The sequence below is a fragment of the Botryllus schlosseri genome, chromosome 10 (assembly GCF_051294905.1).
Source record: "Botryllus schlosseri isolate E-star chromosome 10, Bs_hap1, whole genome shotgun sequence".
In the NCBI taxonomy this organism is placed as follows: Eukaryota; Metazoa; Chordata; class Ascidiacea; order Stolidobranchia; family Styelidae; genus Botryllus; species Botryllus schlosseri.
In genome coordinates, this window is record NC_137245.1 from 16,194,116 (window position 1) to 16,209,054 (window position 14,939).

The 14,939-nt window shown below is 41.4% G+C and overlaps 1 protein-coding gene across 1 annotated transcript in view; it reads right to left on the reverse strand.

Moving 5' to 3' along the window:
* Positions 1-13,587, reverse strand: part of LOC145448734 (uncharacterized) — an 83,293-nt gene extending 69,706 nt beyond the window's left edge. The window contains exon 1 of the mRNA XM_080327193.1: positions 13,423-13,587. Coding sequence (XP_080183319.1) covers positions 13,423-13,537 — 115 coding nt within the window. The 5' untranslated portion in view covers positions 13,538-13,587. The remainder of the gene's footprint in view (positions 1-13,422) is intronic.
* Between the last annotated feature and the right edge of the window lie 1,352 nt (positions 13,588-14,939).

Below are 14,939 nucleotides of genomic sequence, written 5' to 3' on the forward strand. Positions count from 1 at the left end.
TCTCCAACACTCACCAGCAGTTATATACCGATGTAACAATGACTCTCCGAACTTCGAGACGAGTAGCCAAGATGAATTTATACAGTATGTGTCACGACATGCGTACATGTGCGCTTTATTGCACTGCACATATCGATAAATACCCAACTATTCGCAGCAAAACAATGCCTATCATGAAGAGTTTTGTTCAGCAGAAATGATATCATTTGTGATCTAACTCACGACAGATCAGACTCCGCATAGCAATCAGAGAATACGACTATAGACTTTCAGCTTCACGTATTTTGCAGTAATCGTTATTACCGACATGTTTGCTAAACATTTAGCGTTCGCTTTGACCCATGATATGATTTATGATGAACACATTATACGTCTTTCCCACTTGTGCACTGACTCGGCAAATTAAAGAGTCACTGCGCTCTAAAAATGATGCGGTCTCAAATTGAAGCCCAGATCGAAAAAGAGAACTGGCCGCAGCCATTTTCTTCAGAAATCCACCGTAAATGGAGCTGCAATTAAAGGAATTGTGTATAAAACCAACTGACGCGGCTGCGCGTCATCCACAAACTACATAAGGAAATGAAGCTACAATACGGATGCCGCGTCGAGTAAGTGCGACGGTGAAGATATCGCGCCAGAAATTTCGTAACTAGTTTAGAAGCGCGGTAGCAAAATTCAGTTAATTGCAGCTCCATTACGGTGACTTTCTGGAGAAAATGGCTGCGGGCAATTTTTTTTCGATCTCCGCTTCAATTTGAGACCACATCATTCTTAGATCGCAGTGCCCTTTAAATCAGATGTTCGAAAGGTAGACAGATGGAGCGCCTCTGTGCTACTGGATCATTTCATTTCTGATATGTGGTTTATGTCTATTTATATTTTACAACCAATACATTTGTTAACATTAGTAGTGTGCCGTTGCTGCCGTACCACACTGCCAATACACTCTTAGCGAAAAGAGTGTGTATTTCCACCCGTGCACCACCCCTGATATACGGGTGTGAATATACTATTGATCAGTGCTCTTCAACCGGGTGTTTCGGACACCCTGGGGCAGGGGTCACCAACGCGTTGCCCGCGGGCCCCTGATAGCCCGCGAGGACAAGATCAGTAGCCCGCGAGCCTGTTCTAAAAATAGATCGAATAGCAGAATTTACCATTATTCGTCAGATTATTACCAGTGAACTTTTAAATACGTATAGACTGATTGATTAAGCTATTCTTGTTTAAATCACACTAACATGTAAGTTACAAATGACAATACATAGATTATATATAAACACTTGAAATGATAATATCAAATATCCTCAATTACAATTAGTAATATACCAGCATGTATTAGAATCACAAGATATCGACGACGTAGGATACGGCGCATTGCCGCTACAGGCGATATGATGGGATGCCATCCACGGTGTTCTTGAAATTGCGGGGGGTTCCGTTATGGTAGCTCGACGTCCAGGAAATGCTAAAGTATAGGTGAGAAGTGGTACCGATGGGACACTGGGACCGACAATACTTGAAAAATTCCCTGTGATAATCCCATGATTACAGTACGCGACTTTGTCTACAATTGCATGCTATGGCAGAATCTTTCCTCGCATCCAAAAAACTTCGACCTGCGTATGTTATGGGGTCTGTGACATATGATTTACGTTTTATGGGGTGAAAAGTAAATTCGGATCGACATATACAGTTTTCTATATCACCTTGCAGACTAGCAAACCCGCAATAATTTTTGATGTGAATTATAGGGATTGTATCAGGGTATAATTGCACATATTTGTTAAATCACTACTATCCTCGAGTGGCATATGGCCAAGTCAAGCAAAATAGTTGGACCAACTAATCACTTACCACCAGAAACACGCCTACATATATAGAGGCTGTAAATCATAGTTACCTGCAATGTTCCCTCTAAGCTGCGCACGTGCGCAAATGCGCAGTGCTGAAACGGTCTCTGCGCACAGAAAATCTACGCTGCGCACAAAAAATCAGAAATGATTTTTTTTTTATAGTTGTTGCGCACTGTTGTCCAATGGACCACGCAGGCGCGCAGATTCGTGAAAATTAAGATGGAACATTGCCAGGGCCAAATAGTGTTATCACTGAAGTCTGAAACCGAATTACAAGTGCGCCCCGCAAAGGTAACTATTGTGCTCCGTGAAGAAATTAGAGTTCACAACTGCGCCTCACGGAAGATTTTTTTTAGTATGGCCTCGTACACGTGAGCGATACTGATATCATTGCAATAGCGCATTATTTTCTGGGGATGGCGAAATAACATGGTTTAACAAAGTTTTAAATAACAATGGGCTAGCTCGAAGTTAATCTGCGTGAAACTAACGAATGATAGTCTTCTTCGCGTGGCATGAACACTGCGTAAGATTTACTCAGGACCGTAAATTTCACACCCCAAATCCCCCAATTGGAGGGGCCGAGCTCGAAGAGGGTCCAAAATTATTTCGAGAATTAACATAAATCATGGTGTATTTTTTGAAATTTTTCAGGAATTTTTTTCGCGCTACCCGCGTTTTATTATTGTAAGATATCTGATTATTGGGTACCCTTTCCCAACAAAAATTAGGCATGATTTATAGAAATGGGCAGTTGGGCGTCGATCATTACCGCACCATGACGCGCCAAGACATATGAAGTTAAAGGCTATGTAAAATGCGAATCCAAGAAGTGCGCCAGAACGATCAGCAGCGAGAAAACCTCGGGCGAAAAAGACTGCCGCGGTGTTGACCGAAAACTTCGATATATGTGTAATTGTCCTTGTCCATGGGCGCCTAAATGGCTGGCGCCGAATGTTCCTGTCCTGGCGACCCGAGTTCCACAACAAGACAAATGCCTAATCGAGGGAACATTATTTTCCAGTTAAGAAATACCAATTTGAATTCGTGTACGTCTTTTACTTTAGTACGTTTTGGCGATTTCAATATCTTTTGACATAGCAGATAGGGGGTCAAGAAATAGCATCATGAAACGAAGTTCCTATATCAACGGGTCCGCCCGAAGATGTTTTATTATTATTTAGAGGGCCTACATATTCCAACTCACCTCACTGGATCAGCTCTACCGGTAAATCTGATTATGTAAGCAGGGAGAGGATAAAAATTTATAGCACTATATATGCAATTCCCGATCATATTGGCCGATGCAATCATGAATTATAGAAATTTGTTCGCGCTTCGCGCGTTTAGGGACGCTACTACTAAATGGGCACCCAATGTACATGATAAGTACCGGCAGAAGCCTAGAGCCGTAGGGAGGTCTGGGGGGCGAAGCCCCCCTGTAGTTAGTTTTATCACCCTATTGGAGGGTGGTTGCGCACTGTTGTCCGAGGGCCTGCGCAGTGAGTTGGCGTGTTTGCGCAGACTCTTGAAAAATTAGAGGGAACATTGGTTACCTGTGGTGTTTTATTGCTATTGCGAGGTATTTGAAAGTCCAAATGGCGATTTTCCTGTAATATGTATATGGCATTAAGTTTGTAAGTTTCAGTGGAAATCAAAACCTTATTTTATTCCGACATTTGAATTGATATAATCTATTTTATTCTTGTAGGTGGCGACGAAACATTCTTCATTGGCATGCCGTGGCTTAGATTATAGTACACAGCAAAACAAGATGAAAAATCTGAGTTTTGAGCGTATGTCTCATAGGTCCCATGGTCATGTGCCATTGGACCCACCGGCTGGGGACTGATGATACGTTCGAGCAACAAATTTCAAACGTCCATAAATATTTTTTTGAAAAGGAGGATATCCATGTAAATGTCCGCGATAGTTAAAGCTTGTATCAAATTGTTGAGACAGCAAAAGATCCGCTATTATCGGCTGAAGGTTTGAAGGCCAGAGATCATTTTGCAAATTTTGATCCATCGGTACCACATCTCTCCCTAAACAATATTACTATTCGGTAGCAGATAGCCGTGAAGTAATAGCAGATTTTCCATATATGTATGCCCATTACGTATTGCCTCTTTTGACACAACTTGTTTCTCTTACACGGAACGCAGTTTAGTACCATGTAGCTAACTCTCTGTAATCGTTACTGGAGTCCGGTATAATGAAATCTGTCATGTTTGGATGCTGAACAGTTGGTGATTGAAATTGTAACACTGCAAAATGACCTCCACCTCAAAGCCCACCAGGCTGCAGCAAAAATTTGTAGCCTTGTTGACACGTAAACGTACAGTGGTGTATACGCAGCAGCTATGAAGGTTGCGAGAGTGTTCTGTTCAACTTATCGTTGTGAATCAGCCTTTACGGACGTGAACTTCATCAAAAACAATAGATAGCATATGCACTGCCAGAATTCCCACCGACTGATATAGAAATAGATAACTGAAGTCTGGTCGAAAGTGTGACATTCTATGATTTATTTCAAAATTTGAGCTGACTGTTGCCGTATAATTTATACTAACATGGTTCCTATATTTTATTTTCCGTAACTGGCGACTTATAGCACGGCCCATCTCCAGGCTTTTGTAAGACACTGTTGACGCGGATGAGGTGGCGAAGAGGAGCCTAGGTACACCTCCAACACTTAGGTACCGAAATTCGGAAGTCGACCTCGGTCGGACTTGAACCAGCACCCATTGGTGTTGCAGCCGCGTATCATACCACTGCGCTATCTCGCCACCTAAAAAAAAACAGTTCTATACATCCCTGAGTTCTCATTGCTAATTAACAGTCGACAAAATCAGTCAATCGTCGAAATTTTTAGTCGCGCTACCCACGAAATGTATGCCGGCGAGGTTTGTAACATATTTTCATGAATGCAGTGGTTTTTATAATTCATATAAAATTAATTGAGCGTACTTCTAGATCCCCACCTTCACGTTAAACTACTCCCATCACGCTACCTTGGGTTATTTCCACAAAATGTTTCGAACTATAGGTATTTTATCCCGCAGCAAACGACGTGTCGAAATTGAACAAAGAGTCAATGTACCACTTTTCTGTACATTAAAGATGCTTTGCAGCTTTTCGTTCAAAATTATTACCGAAATATAATTTTTATTTGAGAGCTACAAAATAAAATCTTCAGAATATTTCTTCATCGTATCATAAGGGATGATATACTGTTTAGTGTTGTGAACCGCAACCTTACGTGAATGTTATATAGAATTGGTTTCCTTCATTGGAACACGTCCATGTTAAATTTAATCGAGCCCGAACCCTATAGTTGGAATAACAACCTTGATTTGATCACAAATATAGCTCATGCAATTATTATAGCGATAATTAGTCGAGTAGTCCTCAGGTATGATTCAAGCTATTTTCAATAGTAAAGTCCCAACCCGAAAAGACCCACCGGACCCCTTGTGTTTTACTACCGTCCCTAATTTTTATTTTCATTTTCTGGGAGGGAGGTAGGGGGCGCCAGGAAATTATTGCCGTCGAAAAATTTGGATTTGAATAAAATAGTATTTACGGTGACCGATTCCTTGTTTATTTATTATAGTTGTGCTCACCGTAAATACTATTTTATTCAAATCCAAAAATTTCGAGGGCAATAACCCTGCTTCCACTGGTTGGAATTGAATCAAATTTGGTGAGCATCGTTTCTATAGACAGCCTAACACTTTCATGGGGTGAACAGAAAATTTTCAAATTTTTTATAATTTATTTTTATATAATAAATAGAAACTCACTTCTCCTGTAGCAAAGCGGTTACTGGCTGGAATTGAACCAAATTTTGTGTGTAGGCTTAAATTAAGCAACCTAACAATTTTATCAAGTAGCCAGTACGATTTGAGAAAAAAAGTCATTTTTGAAGAGCCCTAATGTTTATGCGTCAGTACAGGTTGACGGAGAGGTTGATGAACAATATGGTACTGTGTTCATCTCAAGTGTAGGCTACTACCGTACTCCGCTAGATTGTGATGTCATAGGCAAATATTTCTCATATTCATTTGGCCGTCGGCAATGGACCAATGGTTCCTTTCGGAGTTGGAAAGGATGCATAACATGTGTTCAGCTAGTGATTTGTCTTTTACTGATTCTTGACGAAACCGCCGCGATAGCTCAGACTTCTTGAATCGGTACTTCCCACCTGACGTTATTAAATATATAAAATGAAATAAATGAAATACATAAAAGAAGTGGCGTAGCCAGCCAGGGTCGAAACAGCTGCCATGTTGAAATCGAAACACTATTCTTTTAAAATGCCGATTATATGTCCATTGTCCAATATTTCGCCATACATTTGCAATTTAATACATAGTAAAGGCATTTTATGAAATATTTCGCAAATCTGTGAACTATATTGTTACCAAACAATTTCTTCACCAATATGTCTGTCAAGGTCTCTTATAACATGTGTGTGTTAAAATGTTGAAGTTCAACTCTTGTGGGAAACCCAGAAAAAAAGCTGTTAAATATGACAAATTTGAAAAAATAAATTAAAATAAAAAAAAAATAAAAAAAATATCTTTATCGGCTATAAGTAACTAAGGATGGGTTTAATAATGGTTTTCCATGTTTTTCAATTGATTGTGAAAATTTACATTTTACTACAGGCTGTTTTGTGGAAATATATGTAAAAGTAATGGCACTGATGGCGTAGTTATCTAGTCATAAGTACACCGTTCAGTAATTCGATACCGAACGATTAAACAAATTCTGTATACTGTAATACTGGGTAATACACGCATATATAGGCTTAAAACCAGTTCAGTAATTCCTTAAATACAGTTCTAAGCCATGCAGCAAGGTCTAAAACGGTATTTTCTGTATCATTCCGTTCTATAAGATGGACGAAGTAAAAAAGCGGCTATAAATCCAGCACGGCCTGGTGTGAGTTCATTGTCAATTGTTACTGAATGGCTCGTCGCTGTTTCACCATAATTTCTGATCCTTGGCATATGGATCAGCTTGGATCAGACGCTCATCTATCCAGGTAACACACTATATGAGCAGTGGTTTGGGTTAATAAAGCCAACGATCCTGAGTTTCAACATTCCAACTGGAATGGCTGGATGAAGAGAATCAATGGTAATGATGCAAAACAGCGCGCACAGACCGAGTTCCTTCCAGTTATTGAAGGAGACCCTGATGACCTCAAAACCTTCTTCGCCAGTCTTAAAGAGTGCACACAGCCCGTTGGGTAGCTATAGTGACCGTGGATCTTCCGATTCGACTGAAGGCTATATATATAATGAAGCAGACAAATTTACCGGTCATTCCAAGGTTGAGTGGTTTTCATCTAACACTAAATCTTATCATGGACCAATTGGTGGCAACATGAAATATTCTGGTCTACTAAATGTGATCCAGCTGATCTATGCTGGAAGCACAACAACCATCCACATCATGGATGGAGGATGTTTTGACAAGGCAATCCCTCCTCACCTCCTCGTCGATGCAACTATCTATCAACATACCATGGAAATTGTCTTAACTGAGGATAAGCGTGGTGACATGAAGTCCTTCATGGAAAAGGTGACTGGTGGGGAAATGGGAGCCAGACACTGTGACCCAGTATTGCGCGTATATTTGAGCGAAGGTTTGAAGAAACGTTCAATCGATTCGCAAAAAGAGGAAGAACACCTGCACTCTGGGTGGAGTACCAATACATGCTAGATATGCCCAATGACAATATCAGAACCGAGTGACTCGCAGACCACAATGGGAATCTGTTCTGCATTGTTACGAAGATGCGTCACACCTGCAGGCCATCATCAGCGGTTCTCAAAATTTTTTGGCACGCCCCTTGATAAAAAATTTCGCCCACCTCTTATCGTCATATCGAAAAGTATTAAAAAGAGCAACCAATGTTTGCAACCCCAATGCATTGTTTGGTGGCAATGGAGGTATTACGGCTGTTGAGACACTTCTCAAATATGTAGTTGCAGTTGAATAATTTAATAAACATAACCATGTGCAATGATAACATGTAGCACATAGATATTTTAGCGATTTTGGTGCCTAACCCCTTCTATTACCCCACTTGATCTTAGCTCAAACGGACCTGACCACAACCTAAATCAAAAACCAATGGCAGCTACACGCATTTACCAGTTACACTTCATTCAGGGACATCTTCTGATTAGTGCAAGGTTCGGTATCACTCAAAATCTAGCATCCGTGTGTGGATGGTACGGCGGAATTATGACACGTTAAAACGAAAGGCCTAATTAGGAATATTTCCATTTTTGAAACGGGAGGTTTCAGCACAAATTAAACTCATTCCGAGTTCAAGAAAATCATTTCTCTCGGGCGGCTTCGGGCCTCTTCTCAGATGCTTCCACGAACCCCCACCCCCAGTTTGAGAACCACTGCATTAGAACGTCTGCCGCCGACGGAAACCACGTTGGTGAACCCGCAGAGGAAGAATGAGCAACAGCTTTTCTGGCCATAGATGTTGGGTGCCCACTCTCAGTCATCTGTCAGATGTCAACCGGCGAATGGAGGAGGACGTCAGTAGACATGTACCCGTTCACAGAGAGCTTACCAAGACACAGATGAAGGGGCATTGAACTTGCCCTAAAATGGTTTGAAGAAATGAAGGCATTCGTCAACGATAGATAAAAGGGGTTGTTAATGTGTTTCTCAACAGTATTAACAAGTATACGGTTGATGACGTAGTCGAAATACTGAGGGAGCAGCTGAATTTAGGATGGCCAATGGCCATGCAGATCAACCTGGATGAATAGTCAGTGACGCCGACCATGGTTGTCATGTCAAAGGGGAAAGCAGGGTTTTAATGACTCAAGTCACGATTTTTTATGACTCGACTTGATTCGAGTCATTTTCTAAAAATACAGATCTGTATATTGACTCAACTTCTCGAGTCATTGCGCCTGACTCGAACCAAGTCACATGACTCGAGACTCAGACGGCCAAGACCAACATTTTATGGTCATTTCGAAGAATAGTAAAGTAACCAAAGTATTGGGATTTCGTCTAATAGTAGGCTACTTGTACTTGAAAATGCAACAAGAAACTGCTAAAAGTGAGGAAAAATAGTGTATTAGAAATGCGTACCATTCGATATCACCAAACAGAGTTATAAAAAAAGGGATTTAACATGGCTTGAACTGGAAACTGAGCAGTATCAACACAATGACTTGGACTTGGACTCGGACTCGAGCCATAATACCATGACACGGACTCAACCCTCTGCTCGGTGACTTGGACTCGGACTTCACTCGGTGGTGAATTGAAAATGAATCGAATTGACTCGAGTCAAAACTATAAAATTGAGATTGACTTGTGACTTGGAGCCTCATGAGTTGGTCACAACCCTGGGTAAAAGCCCTGTCATCGCAAAGAAAATGTCCTAAGGCAGTGGTTCCCAACCTTTTTCGACTCATCGCCCCCTTTTGAAGCTCCACACCGATCATCGCCCCCCCCAAATATTGGGAACCGAAAAACAGCACTTTGTCACCCCCCCTAAAACGTTGGTCTTTGTCCCCATAGGGCGATAAACCACCTCAGACCCCCTGTAAGCCAGTGGGATTTTTTCGCTACATATCAGCTATACCCTATTTCATGTACTGTTTGGTGAGTCACCGTATTTCGCCTAAACGCGCGAAAAGCCACAAATTTATATAATTCATATTTGAATCGGTCAATATGGTCGGGTATTGCTATCAATTTTTTTATCCTCTTTCTGCTCACGTAATCAGATTTACCGGTAGAGCTGAGTGTGGTGTGTTGGAAAAGGTAGGACACCCCTAAATAATAATTAAACATCTTCGGCGTATACCCGTTGGCAGGAACGAAACAACACTTCGTCAGGCCCCCCAAAAAAACTTTGGTCTTGGGCTCGCATTGGGTGATAAACCGACCCCAATCACGTTGTTCGCTTTGGCCACGAAATTAGGCGGAATCGTTGTTTTATTGACTTCGTTACATGTTGCTATCTCGTGGCCTCCTATATCTGCTGTGTCAGAAGGTATGGAACTCGTCAAAACGTAATAAACTAAAAGACGCACATGATTTCAAATTGGTAATTCTTTTTCTTTGCGGGATGGCATTTGTCCTGTAGGGTTAAGGTTGCCCGGGCAGGAACATTCGACGCCAGCCATTGAGGCACCTATGGACAATTAAACATATATGTATATATATCGGAGTTTTTTGTCAGCACAAGGGCATTATTTTTCGGCCAAGGTCTTCTCGCGGCTGATCGTTCTGGCACACTTCTCGGAGTCGCATGTTACATGGCCTCTAACTTCATATGTGTTGGTGCGTCGTGGCGCAGTAATGGCTGACACCGAAGTCTCCCATTTCCATAAATCCTGCGTAATTTTGTTGGGGGACGGGTATCCAAAAGTCAAGATATATGAAAATATAAAATCGCGAAAATTTTTTGAAAAAATTGCCTGAATTACTAAGAAATTATTCTACAATTTATGTTAATTCACGAAATAATTTAGGCCTCCTTCGAGTTTGGCCCCCCACCCCCAATTGGGGGGTTTGGGGTGCGGTAGTTACGGTCCCGACTCCAATATAGCCGTCTTAACGCGCCATCACCCCTCTATCACCCCCTTCGTTGTTTTCGCCCCCTATCGCCCCCTTCGTCCGTTTTCGCCACCCTATCGCCCCCTTCGTTATTTTCGCCCCCCTAGACCGCCAAATCGCCCCCTGGGGGGCGATATCGCCCACGTTGGGAACCACTGTCCCAAGGTTTACGAGTAAAAGATTCACATTGACTCATTTAATTTGTTCAACCGACTGATCATTTTCACCCAGCGGGATATGGATGTTGCGACAAGCTTACAGTATGAGTTCACTCCTTTCCCGCTGTCCCTGTTCAGCAACAGAAATCAGAAGATGAACAACGTTACCAAGGCAAAATGTTCGAATACAACCTTGTAAGCCTTAACTGAACCACTTGATTGGACTAATCAACCATGCTGGACCCTCATAATTGATGGTGGATGGCTTCTGTACATGGTGAAGTGGGATCAACGTCATACATGACAGGGAATTGCCAACAATTACCCAAGCTACGTGCAGTATCTGGGCCGTTGCTTTCAGAATGTCACTATGGTCTTTGATGGTTACAGCAGTTCACCAAAACATACAACATGTTCTCAAGGAAGACAACGACATTAGTGATAAAACCAGAGACACTACCTCTAACAGAAGGGTGCAGCTTCATAACGTTCACTCCGCGAGTACCTGCAGACCCGGGATTTGATTCTTTTACAGAACTTGTCTCCGAACCCCAGCGATTACGGATGGACAATAGGCGTGCTTAGATATGAGCCTGATGAGCTATTGGAGTTCAGAAGCTATAGTTGTCATAAAGATTGCAACAACCGAATATACAGCTGCAAGAAGAACTATGGTCACGTGCATTTCATCATGTGGAGTATGTTAAGACCCTGTAATGCAATAATTGCTGTTACGATGATGTTGAGTCCGAAGAAGGCATAGGCAATGCCTGTTGAAATGTCTGATATGGTGCATGTGAAATAGGCTACCTCTTCAGTTAACATAGCTATGCGCAATAAAGGCGATTTTGTGCATGAATATAAAAGTGGGTGTGGGGTTTTTCACAAAGCAGAGCCTGTAGTGAATTATAAGTGTTAACAATCAATTGAGAATAATGAAAAACCATTATTACACACGTCCTAAGTTACTTATGGGCGATAAAGATTTTTTTATTTTATTTTATTTATTTATTTTTTTATTTGTGAAATTCACAAAGCAGAGCCTGTAGTGAATTATAAGTGCTAAAAATCAATTGAGAATCATGGAAAACCATTATTAAACACGTCCTAAGTTACTTATGGGCGATAAATATTTTTTAGCTTTTCTTTTTTAATTTTTTTTAATTCGTCAAATTCAACAGCTTTTTTGGGGTATTTCCCACAAGAGTTGAACTTCAACATTTTAACACATGTTACTGCACACCTTAACAAACATATTGGTGAAGAAATTGTTTGGTAACAATATAGTTCACAGATTTTCATAAGTTTCCCTTACTAATAGTATGTTATTAGTGATGCAAATTAGCGACAATCGAATGTGTATAGCGGCATACGATCTGAGGTTACTGACATCTCTTGCAGCCGGTGTGCTACCATCGGCTGTGTGTGTAGCAGGCCTGACAACCTTGATTTGATCACAAATATAGCTCATGCAGTAATTATAGCGATAATTAGTCGAGTAGTCCTCGGGTATGATTCAAGCTATTTCCAATAGTGAAGTCCCAACCCGAAAAGACTCACAGGACCCTTGTGTTTTACTACCGTCCCTAATTTTTTTTTTTTTTTTGGGAGGAAGGGGGCACCAGACCGATGCGCAGTAGGCCGATGCGCCTGCTATCATCGCTGGTCTGAATTGTCGTTTCTGCAGCAGGTAGCTTTACCTGCTCTCTCCCCAATACCGTTAAATTTAGGTTGATTAGCGTTCGTAATGTCATGCTGTTTCAGAGCTGATACGAAATAAATTCCAATTTGCGTGGCGGGCGGCCTGACTTGCTGAGAACAGACTTTGAATCCCGCACTTGATTTGAGCTATTACTAAAACATAGAGATCAGAATAGGTGTGTCAAGGGTGGAGATTTCAAAATATGGGGAATATCGGAATCTGAATATCTAACCGTACGCGCGCAGTAGGCTACGAGCAAATACGAGAAAAATCGTGCAAATTTAATGTTCACTGCTTCTGCAACGCCCTCCTCATAAAGCACAATGCATCAATTGTGGCATCCTGTAGCTTGGACCGGAGTTTTGTAACAAATGATGCATTGAATGCTATTTCTGCTTCCTCAGAAGTGGACTGGATAGTAATCAGTGCTTCGCAAAGAGTCCAAAGTTTTGCAGGTCGTTTCCCGAAAGCTTCAAAGACTTTACATTCTTTTTTGACCATTCTTCTGTTTAGGTCTGTAGTACTGGAAGGACGAGTAGCTGATACTGGAATTGATGACGACATGATATCTCACTCTAATTCTTCATTGAGGAATTCGCGTGATCAGGCGCGTAGCCAGCCGAAAAATAAGGGTGCGGTGTTTGAAATAAAATGAGAGGGTTTCGATTATTTTCGAATTAAGTATCAGCGGAAATCAATTACGATTGCACGCACGCACATGATTGCGAACATTCGATGTCATTCAGTTTCGCGATGTCACTCTTTAACTAAGTAGGGAAGTAGGACCACCATCACCCTATTCGAGAAGAGAGAGAAAAAAGAGATAAAGAGATAGAGAAAAAGAGGGGGAGGAAGAGAAAGAGAGAGGGGAAGAGAAAGAGAAAGAGAGAGAGGAGAGAGGGTGAGCAAGATAGATAGATAGATATAGCAGTCATAAAAGCCAGGAGCATCATTAGTTTTCCTCAAAAGGGGTATGTTTTCAATTCAACATAGTCAGTGACGCGCGACTTTCAACGGGGATGTAAAACGAAAAAATCCGACCTACAAAAGAGTGGCGCACTTTGACTTAAAAACAAGATCGGCTTACTTGGTTTCGCCGAGTGGCCTTGATCCGGATCGTCCTCTCGCTTACGTTTCAGCGAGCGGGAATCCGTGCTGCGAGAGGATTTCGGTATCTCAGAGAGTAGCGACCTGCTCGCCATAATTTGAAAGTATATAAATAAATTGTGAACATGCGAATAAATCTGGAAAACAAACACAAAGGTACAGCTGCTCATAGGTTTTTATCTAATGCTGTGAGGTTCCCAAACTATGTTTTACTGCGTATTTACCCTTTCGAATATCTGCATGTATGACGTACTCCATAAAATAATGCTGCATAACGTACAGTGTACACGCAATTGGAAGACAAACACAAAAAAACTACGTATTTACTCTTTCAAACATCATTTCCTTGCGATAGAGGATTTTGATGCCACTCCACAGAAGTGTTGGGATCAAGTCACTATATTCGAGTCACGAGTCATTTCGAGTCATTGCACATATTGACTCGAGTCAGGTCAAGGCAATCGATTTTCGAAAGTGACTCGAGTCAAGTCAAATCACTCGATTTTTGGAGGTGACTCGAGTCAAGTCAAGTCACGAGTCAAGTCAAGTCAATTCATGAGTCAAGTCAAGTCAATTCACGAGTCAAGTCAATTCACGAGTCAAGTCAAGTCACGAGTCAAGTCAAGTCACGAGTCAAGTCAAGTCACGAGTCGAGTCAAGTCACGAGTCGAGTCAAGTCACGAGTCGAGTCAAGTCACGAGTCGAGTCAAGTCACGAGTCAAGTCAAGTCACGAGTCAAGTCAAGTCAAGTCACGAGTCAAGTCAAGTCACGAGTCAAGTCAAGTCACGAGTCAAGTCAAGTCACGAGTCAAGTCAAGTCACTAGTCAAGTCAAGTCACGAGTCAAGTCAAGTCACGAGTCAAGTCAAGTCACGAGTCAAGTCAAGTCACGAGTCAAGTCAAGTCACGGGTCAAGTCAGGTCACGAGTCAAGTCACAATTCAAGACAAGTTGCCTTTTCGAAATATGAGACACGATTACTTCATTGCATTTTGCTAGCTTTCTGAAATACAGGTTGACTGGTCATCGATTCTGAACCGTCGAACGAATATGAAATTAAATATACAGGCAAGAAGGCGATGAATCGCTCATATGTACGTAGAACTGTTAAACTACGTGAGTAATTGCATAGCCCCAGTTTATAGTTAGCAGCCAAAATAGAGAATCGAATTGATAAGAGGCAATACATTACTCATTTACGTGTTGATATGATACGATTCGAGCCTGTGCCAATGACTGAGGAGTATATAAACTATATTCGAATTCCAGAGGTGGTCAGTAACGAAGTACTTCTACTTTTTCGAAGTACTCAAGTAGTTTTCCTCTACTTCTGGTACTTACTCAAGTAGATATGATTTTCGCTACTTCTACTTCGTAAAATTTAGTGATCTACTTACTTACTTTTCGCTATTTTCAGTTTGTCAAGTAGAAGTAGTTTAATCCTCCAATCAAGAAGATAGCCTGAGGAATTTCGGGGCTGTTTTCACGGAGTATCTACA